At 39.9% G+C, this 22,843-nt stretch overlaps 1 protein-coding gene across 1 annotated transcript in view; it reads right to left on the bottom strand.

Moving 5' to 3' along the window:
* Positions 1-22,843, bottom strand: part of LOC129697697 (regulator of microtubule dynamics protein 2-like) — a 76,207-nt gene that overhangs the window by 19,567 nt on the left and 33,797 nt on the right. Inside the window, exons 3-7 of the mRNA XM_055636404.1 lie at positions 22,025-22,042; positions 20,956-21,079; positions 19,664-19,724; positions 3,879-3,954; positions 311-388 (exon numbers count right to left, since the gene is read on the bottom strand). Of these exons, the coding sequence (XP_055492379.1) occupies positions 311-388; positions 3,879-3,954; positions 19,664-19,724; positions 20,956-21,079; positions 22,025-22,042 (357 nt within the window). The remainder of the gene's footprint in view (positions 1-310; positions 389-3,878; positions 3,955-19,663; positions 19,725-20,955; positions 21,080-22,024; positions 22,043-22,843) is intronic.

Raw genomic sequence — 22,843 nt, 5'->3', positions numbered from 1 at the left:
TGTGACCTTTTAAGAACCATATATGGTTGTAGTATGATTACCTTACTCTGTAATCCATCTCTCTTGCATTATTTTCATTAAAGCAATGGAAAGAAAATATGATCATAATCAAATAGGCCAAAACTGTAAATATCTATTCTTGTGGGTTACCTAGAAGAAATGATCTCTCCAAATAAATGAGTAATTAAGGGCAAGGGAATGCAGAATCATGGAAATGTACCAAGATCAATTTAAGAGAAAGATTATTGCACTTCTTCTTCACCGAGCTACAGATCAGCTCAAAGATAGATTAAAAAATTTGCCAACTTACTGCATAGCACCATCTTCCTAGAAGATAAAACAATTTGGGATCTTGTGGCCTCAGTTCAATTGCTTTATCTATATGTTCCTATTTTTAAAAAAAAAGAAAGAAGAAACTAGTTAGTGTAGAATATAAATTTGTAAACATTGTTTTCAATCTCAAAGTTGCAAACTATTTCAAAATTATGTGATAATTTCTTTACAAAACCCAATAAAAATATTTCTATATTCTTGACCCAATCATTTTTTTAATCTCACATTCTGGCCCCTTCACAACACCTAAAAAATTGAAGCTTGGGTCTGCCTTATTTCATAAAGTACAGTTCACTGTAAAATCAAGAACCCTCCTGTTAATATTCTTGGAATGCAACTCTGCCTTAATTAATATTGCACTGGTAGAGAGACAGATTTAGGCCTCATGGCAATCTCCTTGATCCAGAAACTGGTGCTTTTCAGAAAACTTCATCCAAACAGGAGACCATAAGGATGACCACATTGCGATGACGGCACTCTCAGGACTACTGGGTAAATCATTGCCTGGTCCTCTTCATCATCTCCATCTAACTGGCCCCAAAATAATGGCAGGATGGAGAGCACCTCACAAAAAACTTGTCAACTCCCAACCAAAAGAATTTGGAGAGGACTGTAGATAGTCCCATTATGAATTCAGCCCTGAGCCAGTTTGATTAAACTGGCCAAGACGCAAAGAGTTTCAATACTCAAAATTATTTTTGAAAGTTTATTGAACATTACTACTAATATAAACACACAAATTATACGACAAAAAACTACAAAATAAATTTATACGATTACATGTTAGAAAATGCTACAACCAGAAATACCATGCACTACAGGAGCCTTTGTATCTGATCATTTTACCCAGGTTTTAATTCCTTACGAAGGTAGACAAAAATGCTGGAGAAACTCAGCGGGTGAGGCAGCATCTATGGAGCGAAGGAAATAGGCAACGCTTCGGGTCGAGACCCTTCTTCAGACCTTACTTCTTTAATTCCTTACTGTCATTTCAACGTCCATGCAATTTGCTCCACTTTTAATTATGAACACAACTCAGATGCAGATAGCTGTCCAGATAGCTGGCTCTGAGAGTACAGATTAATCTGAGCTGTCCTATTCTTTTTTTGAGTAATGTCCAGCTTTATCCCCTACCTCTCATGATACGAAGGAATCCTGCCAATGAAATCTGAATGACATAAGTTGCTTCTTTTGTGATTTTTGTTGTATGACCATTTTATTCCTTGCACATCTATGCATTTTAATCCAAATAATCCTGGTTAATCAAATTTCACCGGATATTTGTGATGGGGAGAGCACGGAACTTATCAACATCCAAGGAAGTTTATTTCACTCTCGGTGAAATTCTGTAGACAGGATGGCTGCAGTGCATCTGTGTAGCAAACTAATGATGCAAAGTATCCTTGGGTTAATCTTGTTTGTGAAAGCAAATGATCTTCTTTGCAAACTTCAGTTTCCATTTAAAATAAAATCTGGTTTAAAGATGTACCACAATCTGACAGCTTTTTGGGATAGGGTTTTTGGACAATATCTGATCAATGTTAATTCATCAGGACCTAAATATTAGTTAAGTCTAATGTGCCCACAGTGCCTGCCCCTGTTATGATGAAGATGACTAAAACATCCAGGAGCTAATTAACCACAAATGCATGGAGTTCTCAGATTAGAAATTCCATTATGTCTCAAAGAATTGAAAATCCAGCTCTGCAAGCACCGGAAGGACCAAGTCCAACAAAAGTCACGGCTTAAAGAGCCAACAATGGAATGAGCATGACAGATCCAACAAATAATCAGGAATCACGACATGTGAGGTCTCTGAGGCTGCCAATAGCATGAACTGTCCAAGCAGCCAAAGCCCAACTTGCTGAGAGCCAAAAACAGAGGAAAGTCTATTGAGGACAGAAAAACAATCTACACCTGCTGTTATGAGCTCTTCAAAGAATTTCTCATCTGTAATGTAGGTATGTTGCAAAACTTACCTTCAGCGGCGCTGCAGTTCTGCCGCTGTCCGTGTACGCGACTTTGGCGCCTTTGAGAGGGGGGCGGGTTTAAAACGCGATTTTCTCTAGGCTGTTGAAATCGATGTTGTTCAGCCTACTTAGTTGCTGACGAGAAATCGCTGCGAAATTCGTTCGCTGCAGGTATTTTTAAACTAAATTGGGTTATTTAATTGTTATAGTAAATTAAAAATCATCCTCTAAAGCCGCGAACCCTGACAACGGGACGGATCTCATGTGGGGGACAAGGCAAGGTAGGTTGTTTATTTTTACATTAAAAAGGGCTTCTTAAGATCTCTTTATACAAAATTTGATGTTGCGAGTAGCTGACTTGGGGGCCCATTCAATCCCGCAGTATCTTTCATGCCATATGAGCTTCAAATCCACCGAAATGGCAGCATTCCAAACCAGCGCGTTCCACAGAATCCCACTAGCAAGCTGATTTAAATAGGCATTAATTTACAGCAATTGAACACTAAATCCCTTCCATTTGGCCTATAAATTAATGTCAATGAGATTTAAAAATCATGTTTTATTGTGAATTCTTGTGTGAATGTTCTTTGGACACTTAGGCTATTTAAAAATGTTAATCTTTCCTTAAGAAATGGATAGATGTTTAGATCTAGTAATTGAATTTTGGAATTAGCTACAATTGGGTAACTAATTATATGTTTTAATTTCAGGTCATCCAAGTAAGATTGTTTAAAATTTGTTTCAGAATGCTTCAATCTACAATAACTGAAAATTTATTTCAGTTCTCTTAATTTTTAATAAAGTTATGGGCTTTAGACTGTTCTTGATCACAGCTTTTGTGATAAGTCATTGGAAAATCAATAGGGAACAAGATGCTAATTTCCAAGTATGAAAATGGCCATAACGTTTTAAATACTTGAGATATGAAAGTGAATTAGGTGTCAAATTAAACTTCTTTTTATGCTTTATCTGATGGGATAAATTGCAGACTTGATTTTTAAAATCTCAAAATTTTGTAACATTGCTATGTAATGCTGTAATTAACACGAGTGTTGTTGATTAATACCAAAGTCTGGTCCTGCCACCACCCCAGGCTGACGAAAGGTTGAACTGAGAAATTCAATGTTGACAGTGTCATTGCATAAGTTTAACATTTGGGGGAAAGCAACTTCAGACACAAATTCATAGCTCCTTCTCACAGCCTAAACTCACAGCTCCATCTACATTTTCTGAAATGGAGAACCCTATGCCCGGCCAAAGGCGGCCAGATGGGACTAATGTAGTTGGGACAATTTGGCTGGTGTGAGCAAGTTGAGCCAAAGGGCCTGCTTCCACGCTGTTTCACTCTATGACTCTATGCTTCAGCGACAATTAAATCATGATAATCTTCAAGAAATTAGTTACATTTGATTCCGTAACTATGGAGCAGTCTCGTTGCTGTCTGCCATTGACAATGCAAGGACAACTTTTAGCTTAACCAAAGCTAACCCTGAAAATAATGCTAATTAACCAAAATAGTTTTCTCATCTCTTTTACATAAAAAATATTCTCAATTGGCACAACTGCCTAACTCACCTTAAACAGAAAGCCGTACTTGATTTTGGTCTGTACACTTCCGTACCCTGAAAGATGGCCAAAAATAATTGCAAGCCTGCAAATATTAGAAATCCCAATTATTCAATGAAGGGCAATGGTGTAAATATTTCAACAGTCTAACAAAAAGAACATTGAACAGAAAATGGGAAAATATGATCACGAGCACATAAATTAATACAAATGCCAAACAAAATGTTAATTATCAGCATGCCTGGAGAAGCTTCACCCGCCTGGCTTACTTAAAACAGCATATATTTACAGCAGACGCTTCCTCCCCTCTCCTTTTCAGCATTCCTGTTCCCTCATTGCTATGATCTTCTAAGTAATGGGACAGTCTCGCAGCGGTAGAGACCCGGGTTTGATCCCGACTATGAGTGCTGACTGTTTGTATGTTCTCCCCGTGACTGCATGGGTTTTCACCGAGATCTTCAGTTTCCTCCCACGCTCCAAAGATGTAGGTTAATTGGCTTGTGTTTGTATACTTGGTGTAAGTTTGAATTGTCCATAGTGTGGGTAGGCTTGTATTAATGTGCGGGGATCGCTGGTCGGTGCAGACTCGGTGGGCCAAAGGGCCAATTTAGGCGCTGTATCTCTATACTAAACTAAACTAAGCTGCAGAAAACGCAACAAGTGCCCCTTTACGTCTCCCTTCCTACAACCCAGGCACCAAATTAATCTTTCCAAGTTGAAACAGCAATTCATTTGTACTTCCATTTTACTACATTATATTCAGTGCTCACAATGCAATCTCTGCAACAAAACATAGATTGGATGACCGCTAACCAGAAACATTTCCATCCGGTTTGCCCGAGTAATCTAGTTGCCTGTTATTTTAATTCTCCGCTCCATTTATATTCTGATCTTGTGGTCTTTTGGCCTCTTGCCTTTCCAACTAAGTCGAAAGAACAGCATTTAGTTTTTGTCTAGGCATGTTATCACTCAGGATGCGACACCTGCATTAATAATTTAAATAAATAGTCGTTCCAGTTCCAAAGGCACAAGAGACACAATCCATCAATGCAGAGTTTCGACTTGAAACAGACACCATTCCTTTCAATCGACAGATGTTGTTTGTTCTGTAGAGTTGCCTAAGCAGATTGTTTACTGCTCTTGCTACTCCTGCACCTATTGTCCATTGCACCATAAATTGAGAAACTACATTTTCATGCTCGTATTTACAGTATTGAACAAAGTTCACATGCACAAACAGATGCCACACAGCTAACCAGAACATTGATCACAATCCCCAAACACTTTCCCAAAGCAGCCAACAACTTCCCTCATCCCTGCAGTACATGACAGACTACTGCTAAAGAGAGTAGACACAAAAAGCTGGAGTAACTCAGCGGGACAGGCAGCATCTCTGGAGAGAAGGAATGGGTGATGTTTCAGGTCAAGACCCTTCTGCAGATTGAAGAAGGGTCTTGACCCAAAACGTCACCCATTCTTTCTCTTCAGAGATGTTGCCTGTCCCGCTGAGTTACTCCAGCTTTTATGTCTACCTTCGCTTGAAACCAGCATCTGCAATTCCTTCTTACACACTACCAAAGAGCATACTGGCAATACTCTTCTATTCTTTACTTGTCTGGATGTAGAGATCCAACAACACTTAAACTGGAGATAGACACAAAATGCTGGAGTAACTCAGCGGGGCAGGCAGCATCTCTAGATAGAAGGAATGGGTGACATTTTGGATCGAGATCCTTCTTCAGTCTGAAGAAGGATCTCGACCCAAAGCTAATTTTGTGTCTATCTTCGGTTTAAACCAGCGTCTGCAGTTCCTTCCTACAACACTTAAATTGGTCTTGTCATTCAGGACAAGGCTGCACATTTGTTTGGCATCACATCCACCATCACTGCATTGTGGCTGCAGAGCACACTGTCTAAATAGGCAATTTAGTTTAGTTTAGTTTATTATTGTCACATGTACCATGGTACAGTGAAAAACCTTTTGTTGCCACCTATCCAGTCAGCAGAAAGATAATACATGAGTACAATCGAGCCATTTACAGTGTACAGATAAATGATAATGGAATAACATTTAGTGCAAGTTAAAGACAGTAAAGTCCAATCAAAGATAGTCTGAGGGTCACCAAAGAGGTCGATAATAGTTCATCACTGATCTCTGGTTGTGGTAGGATGATTCAATTGCCTGAAAACAGTTTACTTCACCAGCACTTTCTAAACCGTTAACGTTTGCCATCATGGAAAAGCAGGCACAAGGAAACCCCAGAACCTATGGTTACCATTGGTCGCACAATCATTTGAACACATTTTGCTATTCCTTCATTGTCACTAAATCCAAATCGAGACACTTCTTACTCAACAGCACTTTGAAAGTATCTTCACTGGGAATGCTGCATTAATTTCAGTTCCTTGCTTGTCAACAGCTTCTTAAGAACATTTAGGCACACACAATATATGACAACACTTATTTGTGAATTTTTTTTTTTTTAAACTTCCAATGGAAGATAGTAGCATTTCAAAGTTTGCAGACTAGAAAGTAATCTGGAAAGGAATCTGTCGTAAATGTTAACTGTGAGGATGATTCTGATAGCTGTAGGCAATGCTGCTCCTTACTTGGTTTGTGGCTGGAACAGTGGGCATAACCTTTTATGAGTATACTTGTTAAAGAGATGTCATTGTTCCTCAATGACATAACAAAGATCTACTGTACATAATGAATCTGTGAACATGTTCCTCCTCCTTCTTCAGACAATTAACTCCCCACCCAAAAAATGAGCAATACAGTGGCGGTAGCAAAAAAATAAGTAGTAGTCTACTTAAACTTTTATATCTTAGAGCTCAGAAAAAAAATTCCCTCTCAAAACCGCCATAGTAGCCAGAAATGCTAAACCTGCAACTAACCTTCATGTGCATAAAAATACCTTTAAATAGCACTGGGAAGGAATTATGCAGATTAACATCATATGTCGGTGAGAAAGATCAGCACTTGACTGAGGTGATGGCGTGGTCCAAAAGTGAAAATGGATCCTGCACAAAACATAAATCATTTTTCAACATCAACCCGACTGAAGCTCCTTAAATTTTTTTTGTGTATTAGGTTTCTTCCAAATTTCTTTTTCTCAAGAGAGAGCAGCTATAGAGACACCAATTTCTCCAAGTCATCGTAGTTATACCGCATGGAAACAGGTCCGTTGGCCCAACGTGTCCGTGCCAACTAAAATGGACATCTACACCAAATCCACTGGCCCAATCCCTCCAAACCTTTCCGATACATATTTTTTTCTGTTAAAAGCCAGCTGCTTTCCGAGAGTTGACCCTCGTGAAAGTAGATCCGACTTCTGTTGTTGAGGTGTATGGGTCAGAGCCAGCGTGGATTGGGGAAACGCCTATATAGATCCTTACTTGCCTATTCAAAGTAGATGTAAAACGATTGAGCTCATTGGGTGATGATACATCTCATTGCTAGAGATCTCTCCCCATTTTGGTTTACAGCCCAAGATACCATTCATTTTGGTTTATAGTACATGATTGTATCATCTGCTCTGAAGATTCATGGCATAACACTCGGCAAGTAGAAGCTGCTCAATAATAGGTAGGCTTTGAAAAGGAGTAATATATGAAAAGTACTAACGCACACAAAAAATTATATCTTAAATGAGTAATGATATCCCATCTTTTATAGAGTAATGGTGGTTACAGAAAGTTGGGGCTCACTGTATGCATGAATAGATTACTTTTCAATTAAATGACATTTACAAGAACGAGTTTTTAAAATAAACACTGAAATTGACAGCAGTTATTACCATCTCTAATAATGCCGGGCATTCATGCCTTCTTACCTCTTGCAAGTGCCAACTGATAGGATAGCGTGCCTATTTATGGATCTAAACTGCCAACAAACCTTTATATTCAGTTCTGTAATGTAATTGGCAGCCCAATATCAGAACACTTTAAAACCAATCAATATTTATTCTGCTATGTTTAAATGCTCACATTTTGGTTAAAAATAGAAAAATAACCCAATTAAAATTAGAGAGCCATAGTGTGGTTTTGAGAGTGGGAAATAGTGCCTCACGAGTTTGAATAAGTACATTTTGAAGAGGAGACAAGAGGATTGAAGAGGTTAGGATGGACTTCAGTAAAGCATTTGACAAGATCCAGCTTGTAAGCTGGTCATGAACTTGAGATCACATGGGATCTAGGGTGAGATACCCATTTGGATACAAATTTGACTTGTTGGAGGCTGATAATGAAGACGTAAGGAACTGCAGATGCTAGGTTTAGAAAAAACACACAAAGTACTGGAGTAACTCAGCGGGTCGGACATAATCTCTGGAAAACAGGGATAAGTGACGTTCTGGGTTGGGGCCCTTCCTCAGACTGGAGGGCTGTTTCTCAGATTGGAGGCCTGGTGTGCCACTGGATTGTTTGTTGTTGGTCACATATAAAAATGATTTGGATCAGATTGCAGTTGGTATGATTAGTAAGTTTGCGGATGACATTAAAAAGGTAGTTTGGTGGACAGTAAAGAGGTTGCCTAAGGTGTTGACAGTATCTAGATCAACTGGAAAAGTGGACAAAAGGATCGGAGGATGAAAGTTAAGTCAGCTAATTGTAAAGTTGTGCATTTTGGGAAGTTAAACCAGGACAGAACATACACAACGAATTACAGGACCCTAGGGCATTTTTTAAAAAACAGAGAGACCAAAGGATACAAATACATGGTACTCGGAAAGTGGTGACAAAGTTAGACAAGGTAGTGAAGAAAGTTTAAGGCACACTTGCCTTCAGTTGTGCAAGTTTTTCGCACAATAGCTGTTGGGCATATTGAACAAGCTGCTAGAAAATGTGGTAGAGATGTGTAGAATACAAGGTTCAGAAGCCATCTGGATAATTTCACAGATATGAAAGGTTTATGTATATAAAGGGTATGTACCTAACGCATTTAAATGGAACAAGCACAGGAAGGCACTTTGGTTGGCATAGACAAGTTGGGCCAATTATATGTAATTATATTCCATGTAATATAACTTGGAAAAGTTTATGATGTAGAAAAAAAAGTTTGGTTTGTATGGGCTTGTAATGGTTTCCTCAATAATGCCAAGTAAGCTGCATAAACTGATCAAACCATTGAAAAGAATGTAATTAATCCTGCTGGTACTTACATCAAATTTGAACAGCAGAGCACAAGTTTCTTTCAGGGCAATCACTTGACTTCATAAGATTACTAAAGATCTTTTTATGGTTGAATAGTGCAGGTTTGAAAGAAAGTGGAATTACTCTTAAATCAAATTGATGTCATACAGTTCAGAAATAGCAAAATTATTTGGATTTAAAATGTGTTCAGTAATTGGCACCCTGTTACATTTCAATTCATTAAAGCCAAAATAATACAACCAATAAACATAGAATGTAGTCAACTAAAGTGTACATTTTTAATTGTTGCCCACAGCATAGAAAGAACGGGTGCACAGGGGCGCAGTGGTAGAGTTTCTGCCTTACAGCACCACAGACACGCGTTCGATCCCGACTATGTGTGCTGTCTGTACTGAGTTTGTACGTTCTCCCTGTTGACCTTGTGGGGTTTTTTCCGGGTGCTCGGTTTCCACCCACACTCCAAAGACGTGCAGGTTTGTAGGTCAATTGGCTTGGAACATATGTAAGGATATAGCGTTAATGCGCGGGGATCGCTGGTGGGTGTGGACTAATGAACACCGTCACTCTCGTGAAGAGGTCTCATCAGCGGCTGTATTTCCTAAGGTCTCTACGGAGAGCTAACGTCTCACAGCCGCTGCTGCTGTCCTTCTATCGATGCGCCGTGGAAAGTATCCTCACCTATGGAATCCTGGTGTGGTTTGCCAGCTGTACTGTGGCTGAGAGGAGGGCGCTGCAGGGAATTATAAAAACTAAGCAGCGCATTACAAACGCTAACCTGCCCTCCTTGGATGACATATACAAGGCCCGATGCTTGCGCAGGGCCATAAATATCAAGAAGGACACATCCCACCCTGCCAACCACCTTTTTACTCTGCTACCCTCCGGGAGGCGATTCAGGTCTCTGCAGGCTCGCACTGGTAGACTAAAAAATAGTTTCTACCATTGTGCGATAAAAGAGCTTAACTCCAATAGTGAACACTGGGAAGCAAGAAGTAACTTCGAGGAATACCGCTAAATTATTTTAATCTCTTTTAAAAATGTATTTATATTCTACTATTAACTCTACATATGTGCATTGGTGTCGTGTTGTATTTCTTTTAACGGAGGAGAAGCAAATGGAATTTCGTTGCTCAGTTTTGTGCAATGACAATAAACATATTCTATTCTATTCTAGGTGGGCCGAAGGGCTTGTTTCTGCGCTGTATCTCTAAATTAAACTAAACAATATTTATTTCATAACTCCAATCGAAGAATGCTATAATTTACATACTTTCAATAATAATTGAGGCAACCAAATATACTCTCTCATACTACATATGTACTCATTGTTTCAACAATATCTGAAACCGGGCCATGTGAATGGCAATATCTATTTATATTTCGATTAACATGTCTAAACTTGGGTTTGTAAGTGCAAATTGAAGCCAAATTTCACATTGATAGTTTCTGTATAGGATTCACAAAGATCCAACTATTCATAGCATTTTAATATCCTGTCATTTTATGAGAAATTAATTAATATTTTTGAAGTGTGATTTAAAAATATTAATTCATTTCTCATAAAATGACGGGATGTTAAAATCTTTGTCTTTAAACAACAATTTAAAAAACATTTAGACAGGTACATGGATAGGACGGGTTTAGAGGGATATGGGGCAAAAGCAGGCAGGTGGGACTAGTTTAGATGGGACTTGCGTGTTGGCGTGGGCAAGTTGGGCCGAAGGGCCTGTTTCCACGCTGTATCACTCTATGGCTCTAAGATCATATATTGCAGCAAAATGTGCATGCTAAAATTGAGATAGATGCCCAATCATACTATTTGTTATACAGCAGTTGGTGAATAATGGCCCCAAATTATTTGACAGCATCCTGACTTTTGAAAGAGAGCACTCGCAACCATGCAGCTTTCTTTGCTAAGACATGCAAGCAAAAACACTGATTGTGCAACTAAAATCTTTACTGAGGCTTGAACCCCATTCTTACCTAAAAAAAAACACAGGTAAGCCGAACCTTTTCTAAGACTGTAACATATCGTTTTGTCAAAATGGTAATATAAAACTGTACTTTCTCAGAATTTTAAGGCCTTTAAACTTCCTACAATGTATGCACTATAAGAAATTGAAGAGATTTGGCATATCACCAAATCCTCCAACAAACTGCTACAGATGCACTGTAGAACAGGTTGCATCATGGCTTGGGACTACAATTCCAAACACATATGAAAGCAAGAGGCTGTAGGGAATGGTAGTAACTGCTCGATAGTAATCCGACAATCCATTGTATTCTAGCATCAGTCCTTACAGTAGATAGAATTTCATATTTACATGAATTTGAATTTATTTGGTATTTTTCTGAGATATCATCTGCTTTGGGTTATCAGCCTCCATCCAATCACTTAGCCCTCCCTAATCCCAACACCCCATTTTTCTTCACCCATCATTCTTTCCTGTGGTTCTACATTTCACTCCCACCTTCTGAAGAAGGGTCTCGACCCAAAACGTCATCCGTTCCTTCTCCAGAGATGCCGCCTGTCCTGCTGAGTTACTCCAACTTTTTGTGTCTATCTTTCTTTCTTAATTTGATTAAACCTTTTAGTTTGATTTAGTCCAAAGATCTTATAGCAGAGCAAGATAGGCTACTCTTGCTAAATGCAATGGACTGACGTGTAGTACGCTATGGAGGGGATCATGGGCATTTTTCCACGCCCATTTTAGCAACCTGAGCCTACCTAACCCGACCCGACTCGCACTGTAATCAATGTTGCGGGGCAACAGTTTGTGTGGGTCAGATTCATAAATCTGTCAGTTCAAACTTCTTGTCAAGAATAAAATTTGATTCTGGTAATTGTCTTTTTTAATGTTTTTTAAATCATTTCTTTTTAAATGGCTCACAAGCAGTGTTTGAGTTGATTTTGTAGTAACCGGAACCGACCCGACTCGCAGGGTGATTGACATTGCGCGGGGACTTTTTGTGCGTGATTATAGGGTTAGATTCATAATTCTGTTAGTTCATAATTCTGTTGATTCTTGTTAAAGAATAAAATGTTTATAAACACACATACATGAAAATTATATAAATGTATATAACACACACAATTATATTTCTTCTAATCCAATAATGAACTTTATTTCAGACTAGACAAGGGACATTAAATAAGAAACATTATAAATAAGAAACATTGTCTTGGGGCACTCTCTCTCCCCGTTGCCCCGGGCTCCGCACTCTCTCTCCCCGCTGCCCCGCACTCTCTCTCCTCGCTGCCCAGCACTCTCTCTCCCCGCTACCCCGCACTCCTTCTCCCCGCTGCCCCGGGCCCCGCACTCCTTCTCCCCGCTGCCCCGCACTCCTTCCCCCCGCTGCCCCGGGCCGCGCACTCTCTCTCCCCGCTGCGGATCCAATCTTTGGCCGGAAGCAAGAAGGCGGGAGCAAGAAAGCGGAACAAGATGGCGGACCAAGATGGCGGAGTCAGGTTGCTAAAATGTGTCCTATAATCACCCATGAATCCGCCCATGAGCGTATCCTCACGTTTGCGTGAGAGTAATCCATCTTGCTCTGCTATAAGATCTTTGATTTAGTCTATTGTCATGTGTACCAAGGTACAGTGAAAAGCTTTTGGTTGCATGTTATCTAGTCAGTGGAAATACTATATTTTACAATGCACAGATACCGGATAAAGGGTATTATGTTCAGTGCAAGATAAAGTCCAGTGAAGTCTGATTTAAGAAGGTTCAAAGGTCTCCAATGAGGTAGATGTGAAGTCAGGACCGCTCTCTAGTTGTTGAGAAGACTGTTCAGTTGCCTGATAACAGCTGGGGAAAAACTGCCCTTGAATTTGGAGATATGCGTTTTCAAACTTCTGTACCTCTTGAGTGATGGGGGAGCGCAGAAGAGGGAGTGAGACTGGCCCTTGATTATGCTGGTGGTTTTGCTGAGGCAGTGTGAAGTGTAGATAGAGTCAATGGAAGAAAGGTTGGTTTGAGTGATGGTCAGGGCTACGTCCACAACTCTCAATTTCTTGCTGTCTTGTATGGAGCTGTTCCCAAACCATGCTTTGTCTTCCCCATTTATTACCTCCAGTCTTGATAACTATCTCTCCCGCACAGACTCTTCTGCCAATCAACCATTCATCTGAATGCACCTATCACCTTCCAGCTCTAATTCCACCCTTCCCCTTGCATCTTTTTACCAGTCATCTCTCCTCTACTTCATCAGTCTGAAGGATCCCGACCCAAAACACCATCTGTCTATTTCCCTCCATAGATGCTGCCTGACCCACTGAGTTGCTCCAACGGGTTTTCAATCAGGCAATTCCTGCTGTGCTTCACTACCTTGGCCCTTCATGTTTCATATTGGTTGCAAGGTTTAATTAACTAATGGCAAAATGGTTCACCGGAAATCCTGACTGAAGCCCATAATTTCATAGTCACACTTAAACAAGGAATGTATAGTGCTAAAGGTAGTGCACCATGCTTGATTTAAGCATCCCACCAGAATATTAGTGATGGGTTTTTATTTAATGACCTATTAATCTGTCTATTTCTTTGTGTAGTCACAGTCCACGAAGGAAAGAACATTTTCAGATGCATGGCACGGACAAAAAACTGTAACGCAAATTATTAGAAAATGTAAAAAAAAATAATTCAGGTGTAAAAATTATTTTAGCTGGATTATAAACTGAAGCAATCTGTCATTAGTATACAAAGTTCTCAAAAACACTAGTAATAAATTTAATTTCATAGGACGTAATGCTATTAAACATGTTTTCCCTTTCCTGGAAGTTACTCACCACTATAGCATATCTTGAATACACATTGCATGTAGGAACAAGACAAATGTGTACCCAAAGTCAACAGCAGGAAAAGCTGACAAAACAGATTAGCGCAAATTAGGTCATGTGGTGCTCGATTTATTATTCAAGGTCAATCAGGACTGCTGTGCAAATTGAAATGTTCAGAGTACTTTGCAGTTTATAAACGCAAAATAAAAAAAACACATTTCAATTTAAAATTGTAAAATATGCCTGAGGCCAGTTAAACTTGGTGTGGAATAGCATGCCATTATGCCGAAACATAGGCACCTTGAATGTTATTGACGAAGACAACCAGATGAGATGTATAATAGACACAAAGTGCTGGAGTAACTCAGCAGGAGTAACTTCAGACTGAAGAAGGAACCCGACCCGAAACATTACCCATTCCTTCTCCCCACAGATGTTGCCTGAGTTACTCCAGCACTTGTGTCTTGTGTCTCTATCCATATCTCTGGTTTAAGATAGCATTTGCAGTTCCTTCCTACAGAGATTAGATGTATAATGGCTTGTTAATTCAACGTTATCTGCCCAAGGTTTTTTTATCTATATACATCAACAAAGGCCTATTTTTTTTCAATGAAATACACTATATACATCAACAAAGCAGATGCCTATTTTAGCGGGTGCAACCATGGAGCGAAGGAAATTACATTGTCGAAATGAAATACACAGCAGACGAAGAATCAGGAGAGCAGGGCGGCTGAGGAAGGGAGGAGATGACTAACAAAATGGGAGAATTCATGTTCAGGTAAAATCGGAAACACAATTGTTTCTCAAGAAAAATGCAGAAACATGCAACACAAGCAACTGCAGATGCTGGATTCCTAAGCAAAGCACAAAGCACTAGAGTAACTCAGTTAGTCAGGCAGCATCAGTGGAGGGAATAGGCAGACAACATTTTTGGCCGAGACCCTTCTTCAAACTGATTATAGTGGGCTGGGGGAAAACGCTTGAAAAGAAAAGATGGGCGGGACAAAGCCTGTCAAGTGATAGGTGGATACAGGTGAGAGGATTTGTTTGGAAAGGGGTGGAGTAAGTGACAAAGCCAAGAGGTGAAAAGGAGACAAAAAAAAGATGTCAGAAAAGCAGAGGAGTGAAATTTGAAGTCAGAAGAAGGTATATAGGTGGAAAGGGAGAGAAGGATACAAGAGAAGTGACGAGGGGTGGCAGATGCTAGAGAAATGCACCACTGTGGGGGTAGGGTAGGAGCACACGAGGAAGAGAAAGTGGGTAGGGGGGTATTGCTTGAAATTGGTGAATTCAAGTTATATCTTTACGGCTAAGCAAAAAATGGAAATGTGTTGTGTTTATCTGTGCTTATTAACAATTTAAAATATCCATATCTTAGCACTGCAGTTTTTATGGCAGTGCTCATTTGGAGTGTTTCACTGAATTTTGTTAATTTTGAATTCAATATTATTGGTTTCAAAAATTGCAAGCTGCAGGGATGCAAAATGTATAAACTAGGGAGTTTGCACAGACTTTTGTTATAATAAATGTATTCTCCCAACTTTTGAGTAAGATAACCTGAAATATTGGTGACCCAACGTTCCACATGTTCCATTGTTTCTAATGGGACAGGATACTCTTTGGCCTGTGGAAGTGTCGGCCAGCTCTCCGAACAATACCTTCCATCCTATTGCTGCATTAATTTCCCTGTAACCTTATCTCCCTCACATGTCCACAAACACCCTCCTTATTGTCTCACCAGCCATCTACACTAAAGGGCCTGTCCCACGATGCGAGTTCACCCAAGAGCTCTCCCGAGTTTAAAAAAAAAATTAAACTCGTGGTACCCCATCACAAGTATTTTTTATTTGTGGACATTTTTCACACTGTTGAAAAAACGAGTTTCCCCGTTTCCCGAGTACCTGCCGTTAGCATACGAGCTGCTACGAGACATCTACGAGCTCCGACTACATACATTCTACGTACTTACCATGAGTTTAATTTTTTTTTAAACTCGGGAGAGCTCTTGGGTGAACTCGCATCATGGGATAGGCCCTTAAGGGTTATTCTCAGTTGCCAGTTAACTGTAGATGGGTCTCGGCCCGAAACATCACCTATTCCTTCTCACCAGAAATGCTGCCTGTCCGTTTACTCCAACTTTTTGTGTCTATCTTCGGTTTAAACCAGCATCTGCATCTAAACACAACCCATTAACCATCATGTTTATAGAACATGGAGAAACAGGATTCCTCGGGGAAACATGTCATCCCCAGAGGTCACAAATGAGAACTGGGTTTCTACAGTGAGAAACCTGCAATACAAATAGAAAGACCATCATCCAAAAAATCAACATCACTGTTCTGCGCTCGCCAAATTTATGACCACACAGAAGACGTGGTCAATAACTGTGCATAGATAAAGGTTTTCCTCAAAATCTCATTCTAATATTTCAACTTTGCTAATGAAAGATAACAGTTTAAATACTGTTTTTCCATACAAGATGGGAGAATAATTACTTTTTCCTTATATGCAAAATTTCCAGATGGGAGGGAGTATCACGTGTAGCCGTGAAAACTATTAATAAGAAATCTTAACTATGAACAAACACAGTTATATCAACAAAGAAATATAATATCCTATTTTCCTCATTCTACTCCAACATGTTAACAATTCCACAACAGTAGAGACATAACTTCATGGAATAAAGTCACCATTACAGGAATCTGTGCCCCCTGGTGATGAATTGACTTAAAACCATTATGTTCCATGAAATCCTACAAACTGCAAGAATTATCATGAACAGAACGTACAGCTTGAATATCAAGAATAAACAGTCTGAAACATAGAAACATAGAATATAGGTGCAGGAGTAGGCCATTCGGCCCTTCGAGCCTGCACCGCCATTCAATTTGATCATGCCTGATCATCCAACTCAGTATCCTGTTCCTGCCTTCTCTCCATACCCCCTGATCCCTTTAGCCACAAGGGCCACATCTAACTCCCTCTTAAATATAGCCAATGAACTGGCCTCAACTACCTTCTGCGGCAGAGAATTCCCGAGATTCACCATTCTCTGTGTGAAAAAGTTTTCCTCATCTCGGTCCTAAAAGATTTCCCCCTTATCCTTAAACTGTGACCCCTTGTTCTGGACTTCCCCAACATCGGGAACAATCTTCCTGCATCTAGCCTGTCCAACCCCTTAAGAATTTTGTAAGTTTCTATAAGATCCCCCCTCAATCTTCTAAATTCTAGCGAGCACAAACCGAGTCTATCCAGTCTTTCTTCATATGAAAGTCCTGACATCCCAGGAATCAGTCTGGTGAACCTTCTCTGCACTCCCTCTATGGCAAGAATGTCTTTCCTCAGATTAGGAGACCAAAACTGTACGCAATACTCCAGGTGTGGTCTCACCAAGACTCTGTACAACTGCAGTAGAACCTCCCTGCTCCTATACTCAAATCAATACTGAAGAAGGGTCTTGACCCAAAACGTCACCTATTCCTTTCCTCCAGAGATGCTGCCTGTCTTGCTGAGTTATTTCAGCTTTTTGTGTCTATTTTCAGTTTAAACCAGCATCTGTACTTCCTTCCTACACAAAGCTTTTACATATTGGCTCAGTGAGGAGGATGTTTCCTGATATTTCTAGAAAAATAAAACCGACAAAGGAACAGTAATACATAATGCATTCTGTTGTTCTATTTTGTTTAGTGATGGGTACAAATCAAAAGTTAAAACAATTGTTTCGAGTGTTTTATATCCTCTTCTTTTCGTGTCCAATTTTTAAAAAAATCACAATACACGAGGATAAGAAATAGGAACAGGTGTACACAATTCAATGAACAGAGCATAATAGACAATAAACAATAAGTGCAGGAGTAAGCCATTCGGCCCTTCGAGCCAGCACATTCTATATGAACATGGCTGATCATCCACAATCAGTACCCCGTTCCTGCCTTCTCGCCATATCCCCTGACTCCGCTATCTTTAAGAGGTCTATCTAACTCTCTCTTGAAAGCATCCAGTGAATTTGCATCCACTGCCTACTGAGGCAGAGAATTCCAGAATCACAACTCTCTGGGTGAAAAAGTTTTTCCTCATCTCCCTTCTAAATGGCCTACCCCTAATTCTTAAACTGTAGCCCCTGGTTCTGGATTCCCCAACATCGGGAGCATGTTTCCTGCCTCTAGCATGTCCAATCTCTTAATAATCTTATATGTTTCAATAAGATACCCTCTCATCCTTCTAAATTCCAGATTACACAAGCCCAGCCGCTCCATTCTATCAACATATGACAGTCCTGCCATTCAATAAGATCAGCACCAATCAACCACTCTAAATGTTTAGGAAAGGCACAAAATTCTGGAGTATCTCAGGCAGCATCTCTGGATTGAAGGAATGGGTGACGTTTCAGTTCGAGACCTTTCTTCAGTTGCTTGTCCTGCTGCGTTAGTCCACCATTTTGTGTCTATCTTCGATGTAAACCAGCATCTGCAGATCCTTCCTAACCACTCTAAATATTTTTTTGATTTTCACCCTAAACATCCCTGCATCTTGGCACACAGTGAATGAGTATATACCATCTACAGCTTGCACTCAGACACTCATCCAAGTTGCTCCAACAGTACGTCCTAAACCTCCAACCCTTCCCACCAAGATGGAAAAGGGCAGCAGATGAATGGGAAAAATCAGTACCTGCAGGTTTCCTTCGAACTCTCACACAATTCTGACTTGGCTATATATCGCCAAGCACAAGAATACAAATAAGGGTCTCGACCCGAAACACCACCCATTCCTTCTATCCAAAGATGCTGCCTGTCCCGCTAAGTTACTCCAACATTTTGTGTCTATTTACAAATAAGTAGAAGCAGGAATCGGCCACCAGGTCCCTTATACTTGCCCCACCATTGAACATAATCATGGTTGATCTAACCTAGTCTCAATTACATTTCTGCGCCAGTTCCCTGTAATTCTCCGTCCTTTGATCCTTCAAATTTTAATCTATCTCCACTTTAAATCCACCCAATAATCTAACCGTCACCAATCATGCACAATATTCGGGTCTGCCTCACCAATACCCAGTGCAACTCTAATAAAACTCACCATTCTTAAACTCCAAACCCTTTGCAATAAAGGCCAACAAGGGAGCAGGCAGGAGAATGGGGTCAGGAGGGAGAGATAGATCAGCCATGATTGAATGGCGGAGTAGACTTGATGAGCCAAATGGCCTAATTCTGCTCCTATTACTTATGACCTTGTGCTATTTGCCTTAACAACTTGTTGGACCATCCTGGCTTTTCTGGTGATTCATGCCCAATACCCTTTGAACTGCTTATTTACAGTCACTCCCTATATAGATAACAGAAATTCGATCTTCAATCAAAATGCATGATAAGTGCTTTGTCATTTGCCTGCGCCTAGCCCATATCCCTTCAAACCTTTCCTATGCATGTACTTGCCCAAATGTCTTTTAAATGTCATAAATATACCCACCTCTGCCACTTCCTCAGGCAGTTCATTCCATATACTCACCATTCTGTTTAAAGAAGCTGCCCCTCAGATCCCATTTAAATCTTTCCCCTCTCACCAGATACCAGTGTAAAGGTTTGTGACTGTTCACCACATCTACGCCCCTCATAATTTACGCACCACATAATTTTGTAAAATAAGGTCACACCTCAGCCTCGACGCTCCAGTGAAACGAGACCTCGCCGTTGCAGCCTCTACCTATATTAAAACCTCCATTCTTGGGAGTTTTTTGTCACCCTTCCCAGAGCAGAGCAACCAGAAGTGCACAGCACTCAAAATGTGGCTTTAACAACATTAATTACTGTATGATTATCAATCTCATCCTATAATTTCTAATGACATTAGTCAGACTTACCACATGTGACTATCAGCACTCTCGGGGCCTAGATTAACTGCATCCAATGCTAACTCTTTACCTGAAAAGGATATTATTAAAAAAAAATAATTACATTATATATAGAATTTACCAACGTTGTAGCATTTTGGATTTATGCTCGCGCAAATAAAAACAAGCCAGGACACAATATGGATTGAGTAATTTCACAAATATATTTCAAACAGGAGGAATTTCAATTGCGGCACAAGTGTGATATTTTTCTCAATTTACAATTAACAAAGCTGCATAGTAGCGTCTTGCATGACTTGCAAAAGACTAGCACGCAGGTTCAGCAAGTAATTAGAAAGATAACAGAATGTTATTGTGTGTAATGAGGGGAATTAAATCTAAAAGTACAGGGATTTTACATCATTATATGAGGCTTTGGCAAAAGCACCTCTGGAGCACTGTGTGAAGTATTGATCTCCTCATTTAAAGGCAAAGATTCATAGAGCAATAGAATAGAGGAACAATCCACGACTCACTGAGCCCACAATGTCCATGAAACGCACATTTTTTACATAAACTTATACCAAATCTTTTTTTTTCACAATCCTATCAAGTCTGACACCGATTCTATCACTCATCTACACATTATAGGCAATTTACAATGGCCAATTAAGCTACCAACTCATACATTTTTTGGAACGAGGAGGAAACTGGAACACCGACTAATGCAGTCACAGTGATAACGTGTCAATCCCACAGTGAAAGTCAGAAGTTACCCTGGTTGCTGGAGTGTTCAGGCAACAGCTCTACCTGTTGTGCAACTCATGTCCATTAAGGAAGGCAATTAATGCACTGGAAGCTGGTCAAAGACAGTTTAGTAGATCTACATCTGAAATGGGCAGGTTGCCCTATGATGAAAGGTTGAACAGTCTAGGCTTAAATTCACTGGAGTGCGAGGAAACATAGAAGATCCTAAGGAAAATTGACAGGGTGAATGTAATGAGAATATTTCTTCCTGTGTGAGAGTTCAGAATTATGAATTATAACATTAAGATAGGGACTAAGCAGAACTTTTTTCTTTCAGTAAGTCATTAGTCTTCAAATCTATCTTTATCAAAGGGAAGTAGTAGCAGCGTCAACGAGTATTGTTAATCCAGTGTGGCTTGGTTCTTGATAAGTAAAGGGTTAAAAGGTTACCAGATGTAGACGGCAACCAGTCAAGGTTACAGCTGTGATATTAAACGATTGAGCAGAATCAGATAAGTGGTCTACTCCTGCTGCTAATTATTTGTTTATATATGCAGACATTGATGCAGGAATACCCAAAGGCCAGCAGGAGTGTTGCACATTGATTATTGCAGCCCACTCATGAGTGGAAGCGGTCTTCACATTGAAAGTATGTAGGGTCAATTCATCATCATAATTAGCAAAAAGGACTACTTTGTCCTTCAAGGGGAAATTATTTTTATATCTCCAATCCAACTCCTTGTTGTATTAACTTTCCAACGCATGGTGAGAAGTGGGCTAATGTGTGCCATTCAATGATTTTAAGATCCTGTTGAAAGAAATCTAACAAAGAAGAATGGATCTTCTTGAACAGACAGGAGAACACAGGTGAGGCAGAGATTCACTTGTACCTCCTCCAACCTCAACTACTGTATCCGCTGTTCCTGGTGTGGACAGCAATATGTCAGCGAGACCAAGCGCAGGCTCAGGGATCATTTCGCTGAACACCTCCGCACAGTCCACCTAAAACTACATGATCTCCCGGGTGCTAAACACTTGAACACCCCCTCCCATTCCCACACTGACCTTTCTGACCTGGGCCTCCTCCACTGTCAAGAGTGAGGCCCAATGCAAATTGGAAGAACAGCACCTCATATTTTGCTTGGGCAGCTTACAACCTAGCAGTATAAATATTGACTTATCTTAATCCAATTAACCTTTGCTTTCTCTCTCTCTCCATCCATCACCCATCCTAGTTCTCTGACCAGTCTGACTGAATCCTGATTAAATTTTATCTTTATACGCTTCGTTATCTCCTTCTCCTAGCTAACAATGCACATTTCTACATTTTCCTTGAACTTCGTCACCTTTGATGTCTCGTTTCACACCTTACTCTCTGTCTCCCTCTTCCCTAACTCTCCACCTGAAGAAGGGTCTCGACCCAAAACGTCACCCATTCCTTCTATTCAGAGATGCTGCCCATCCCGCTGAGTTACTCCAGCATTTTGTGTCTTTCTTAGGAGTATACTTTTGCTTTGTCCAACACTTTCTATCACAAAGCTTGTCTTTAGAAAAGTACCATTTTGATTTGAACAGTTTCCTTGAAACTTGATCTTAAAAGGTGAGAGGTGATCATTCAAGCTCAGACACTTATTTGTTCAAAACTTTTACCTGGTCCCGGAACTTGAAAAACAAACAATATTTAATCATAAATAAAAGCCCAAAATGCAGGAAATACTCAACAACATTGATGGAGGACGAAACTTGAATGTTTCTGACTGATGACCTGACTTCAGAATTTGGAAAGGTTATGGATTAAATATAGTTTAAAACTGCAGAGATAGGGGGAAGGAACATAAGAGAGGATGTAGACAGATATGGGTTGGGTTATAAACTGAGATGCTAGAGCCCGTCTATACTATATAGCAATGATTCGAATGAAAGTACAAGTGGACTGATTAGGAAGTTTACAGATGACAAATCTGAAAATCGTTAAGAGTTGTGGCTAATGAAGAAAGTTGTCAAATGATCAAGCAGGGTATGGATCAGATGGAAATTTGAACGGAGAATTGGCAGATAGTTAAGTCTCAAGAATTGTGTTCTGGTAGGTCAATTGCGTTCAAGAAGAAAGTATACAGCAAATTGCAGGACCCTTTGAAGTATTGATGCACGGACTCTTGAGATGCATATCTATAACTCAGTGAAAGTGGAAACACACGTGGATATATGTTACATGCAGATAGTTTAAAACAGATCAAATGATAAAGAGGAGGATGTGATTAAGCAAGAGAAGGTGCGGAAAAGATGAACAAGACTACCATTACATTGTCAAGTGAGCCTTTCATCCGAGGAATCAATATAAAAAGTGTAAGTATATACCAGATGCCTTCATAAGTTAAAAACTTACTTAAAAACTTTGAGCAAAACACAAACTGTATGAAAAAAAAGGGCAGTTTTGACATAACTCCAAAGGTCTTTGTGAGG

This window comes from Leucoraja erinacea, chromosome 5, assembly GCF_028641065.1.
Source record: "Leucoraja erinacea ecotype New England chromosome 5, Leri_hhj_1, whole genome shotgun sequence".
NCBI classification, from domain to species: Eukaryota; Metazoa; Chordata; class Chondrichthyes; order Rajiformes; family Rajidae; genus Leucoraja; species Leucoraja erinaceus.
This window is presented reverse-complemented; position numbering and strand designations above follow the sequence as displayed.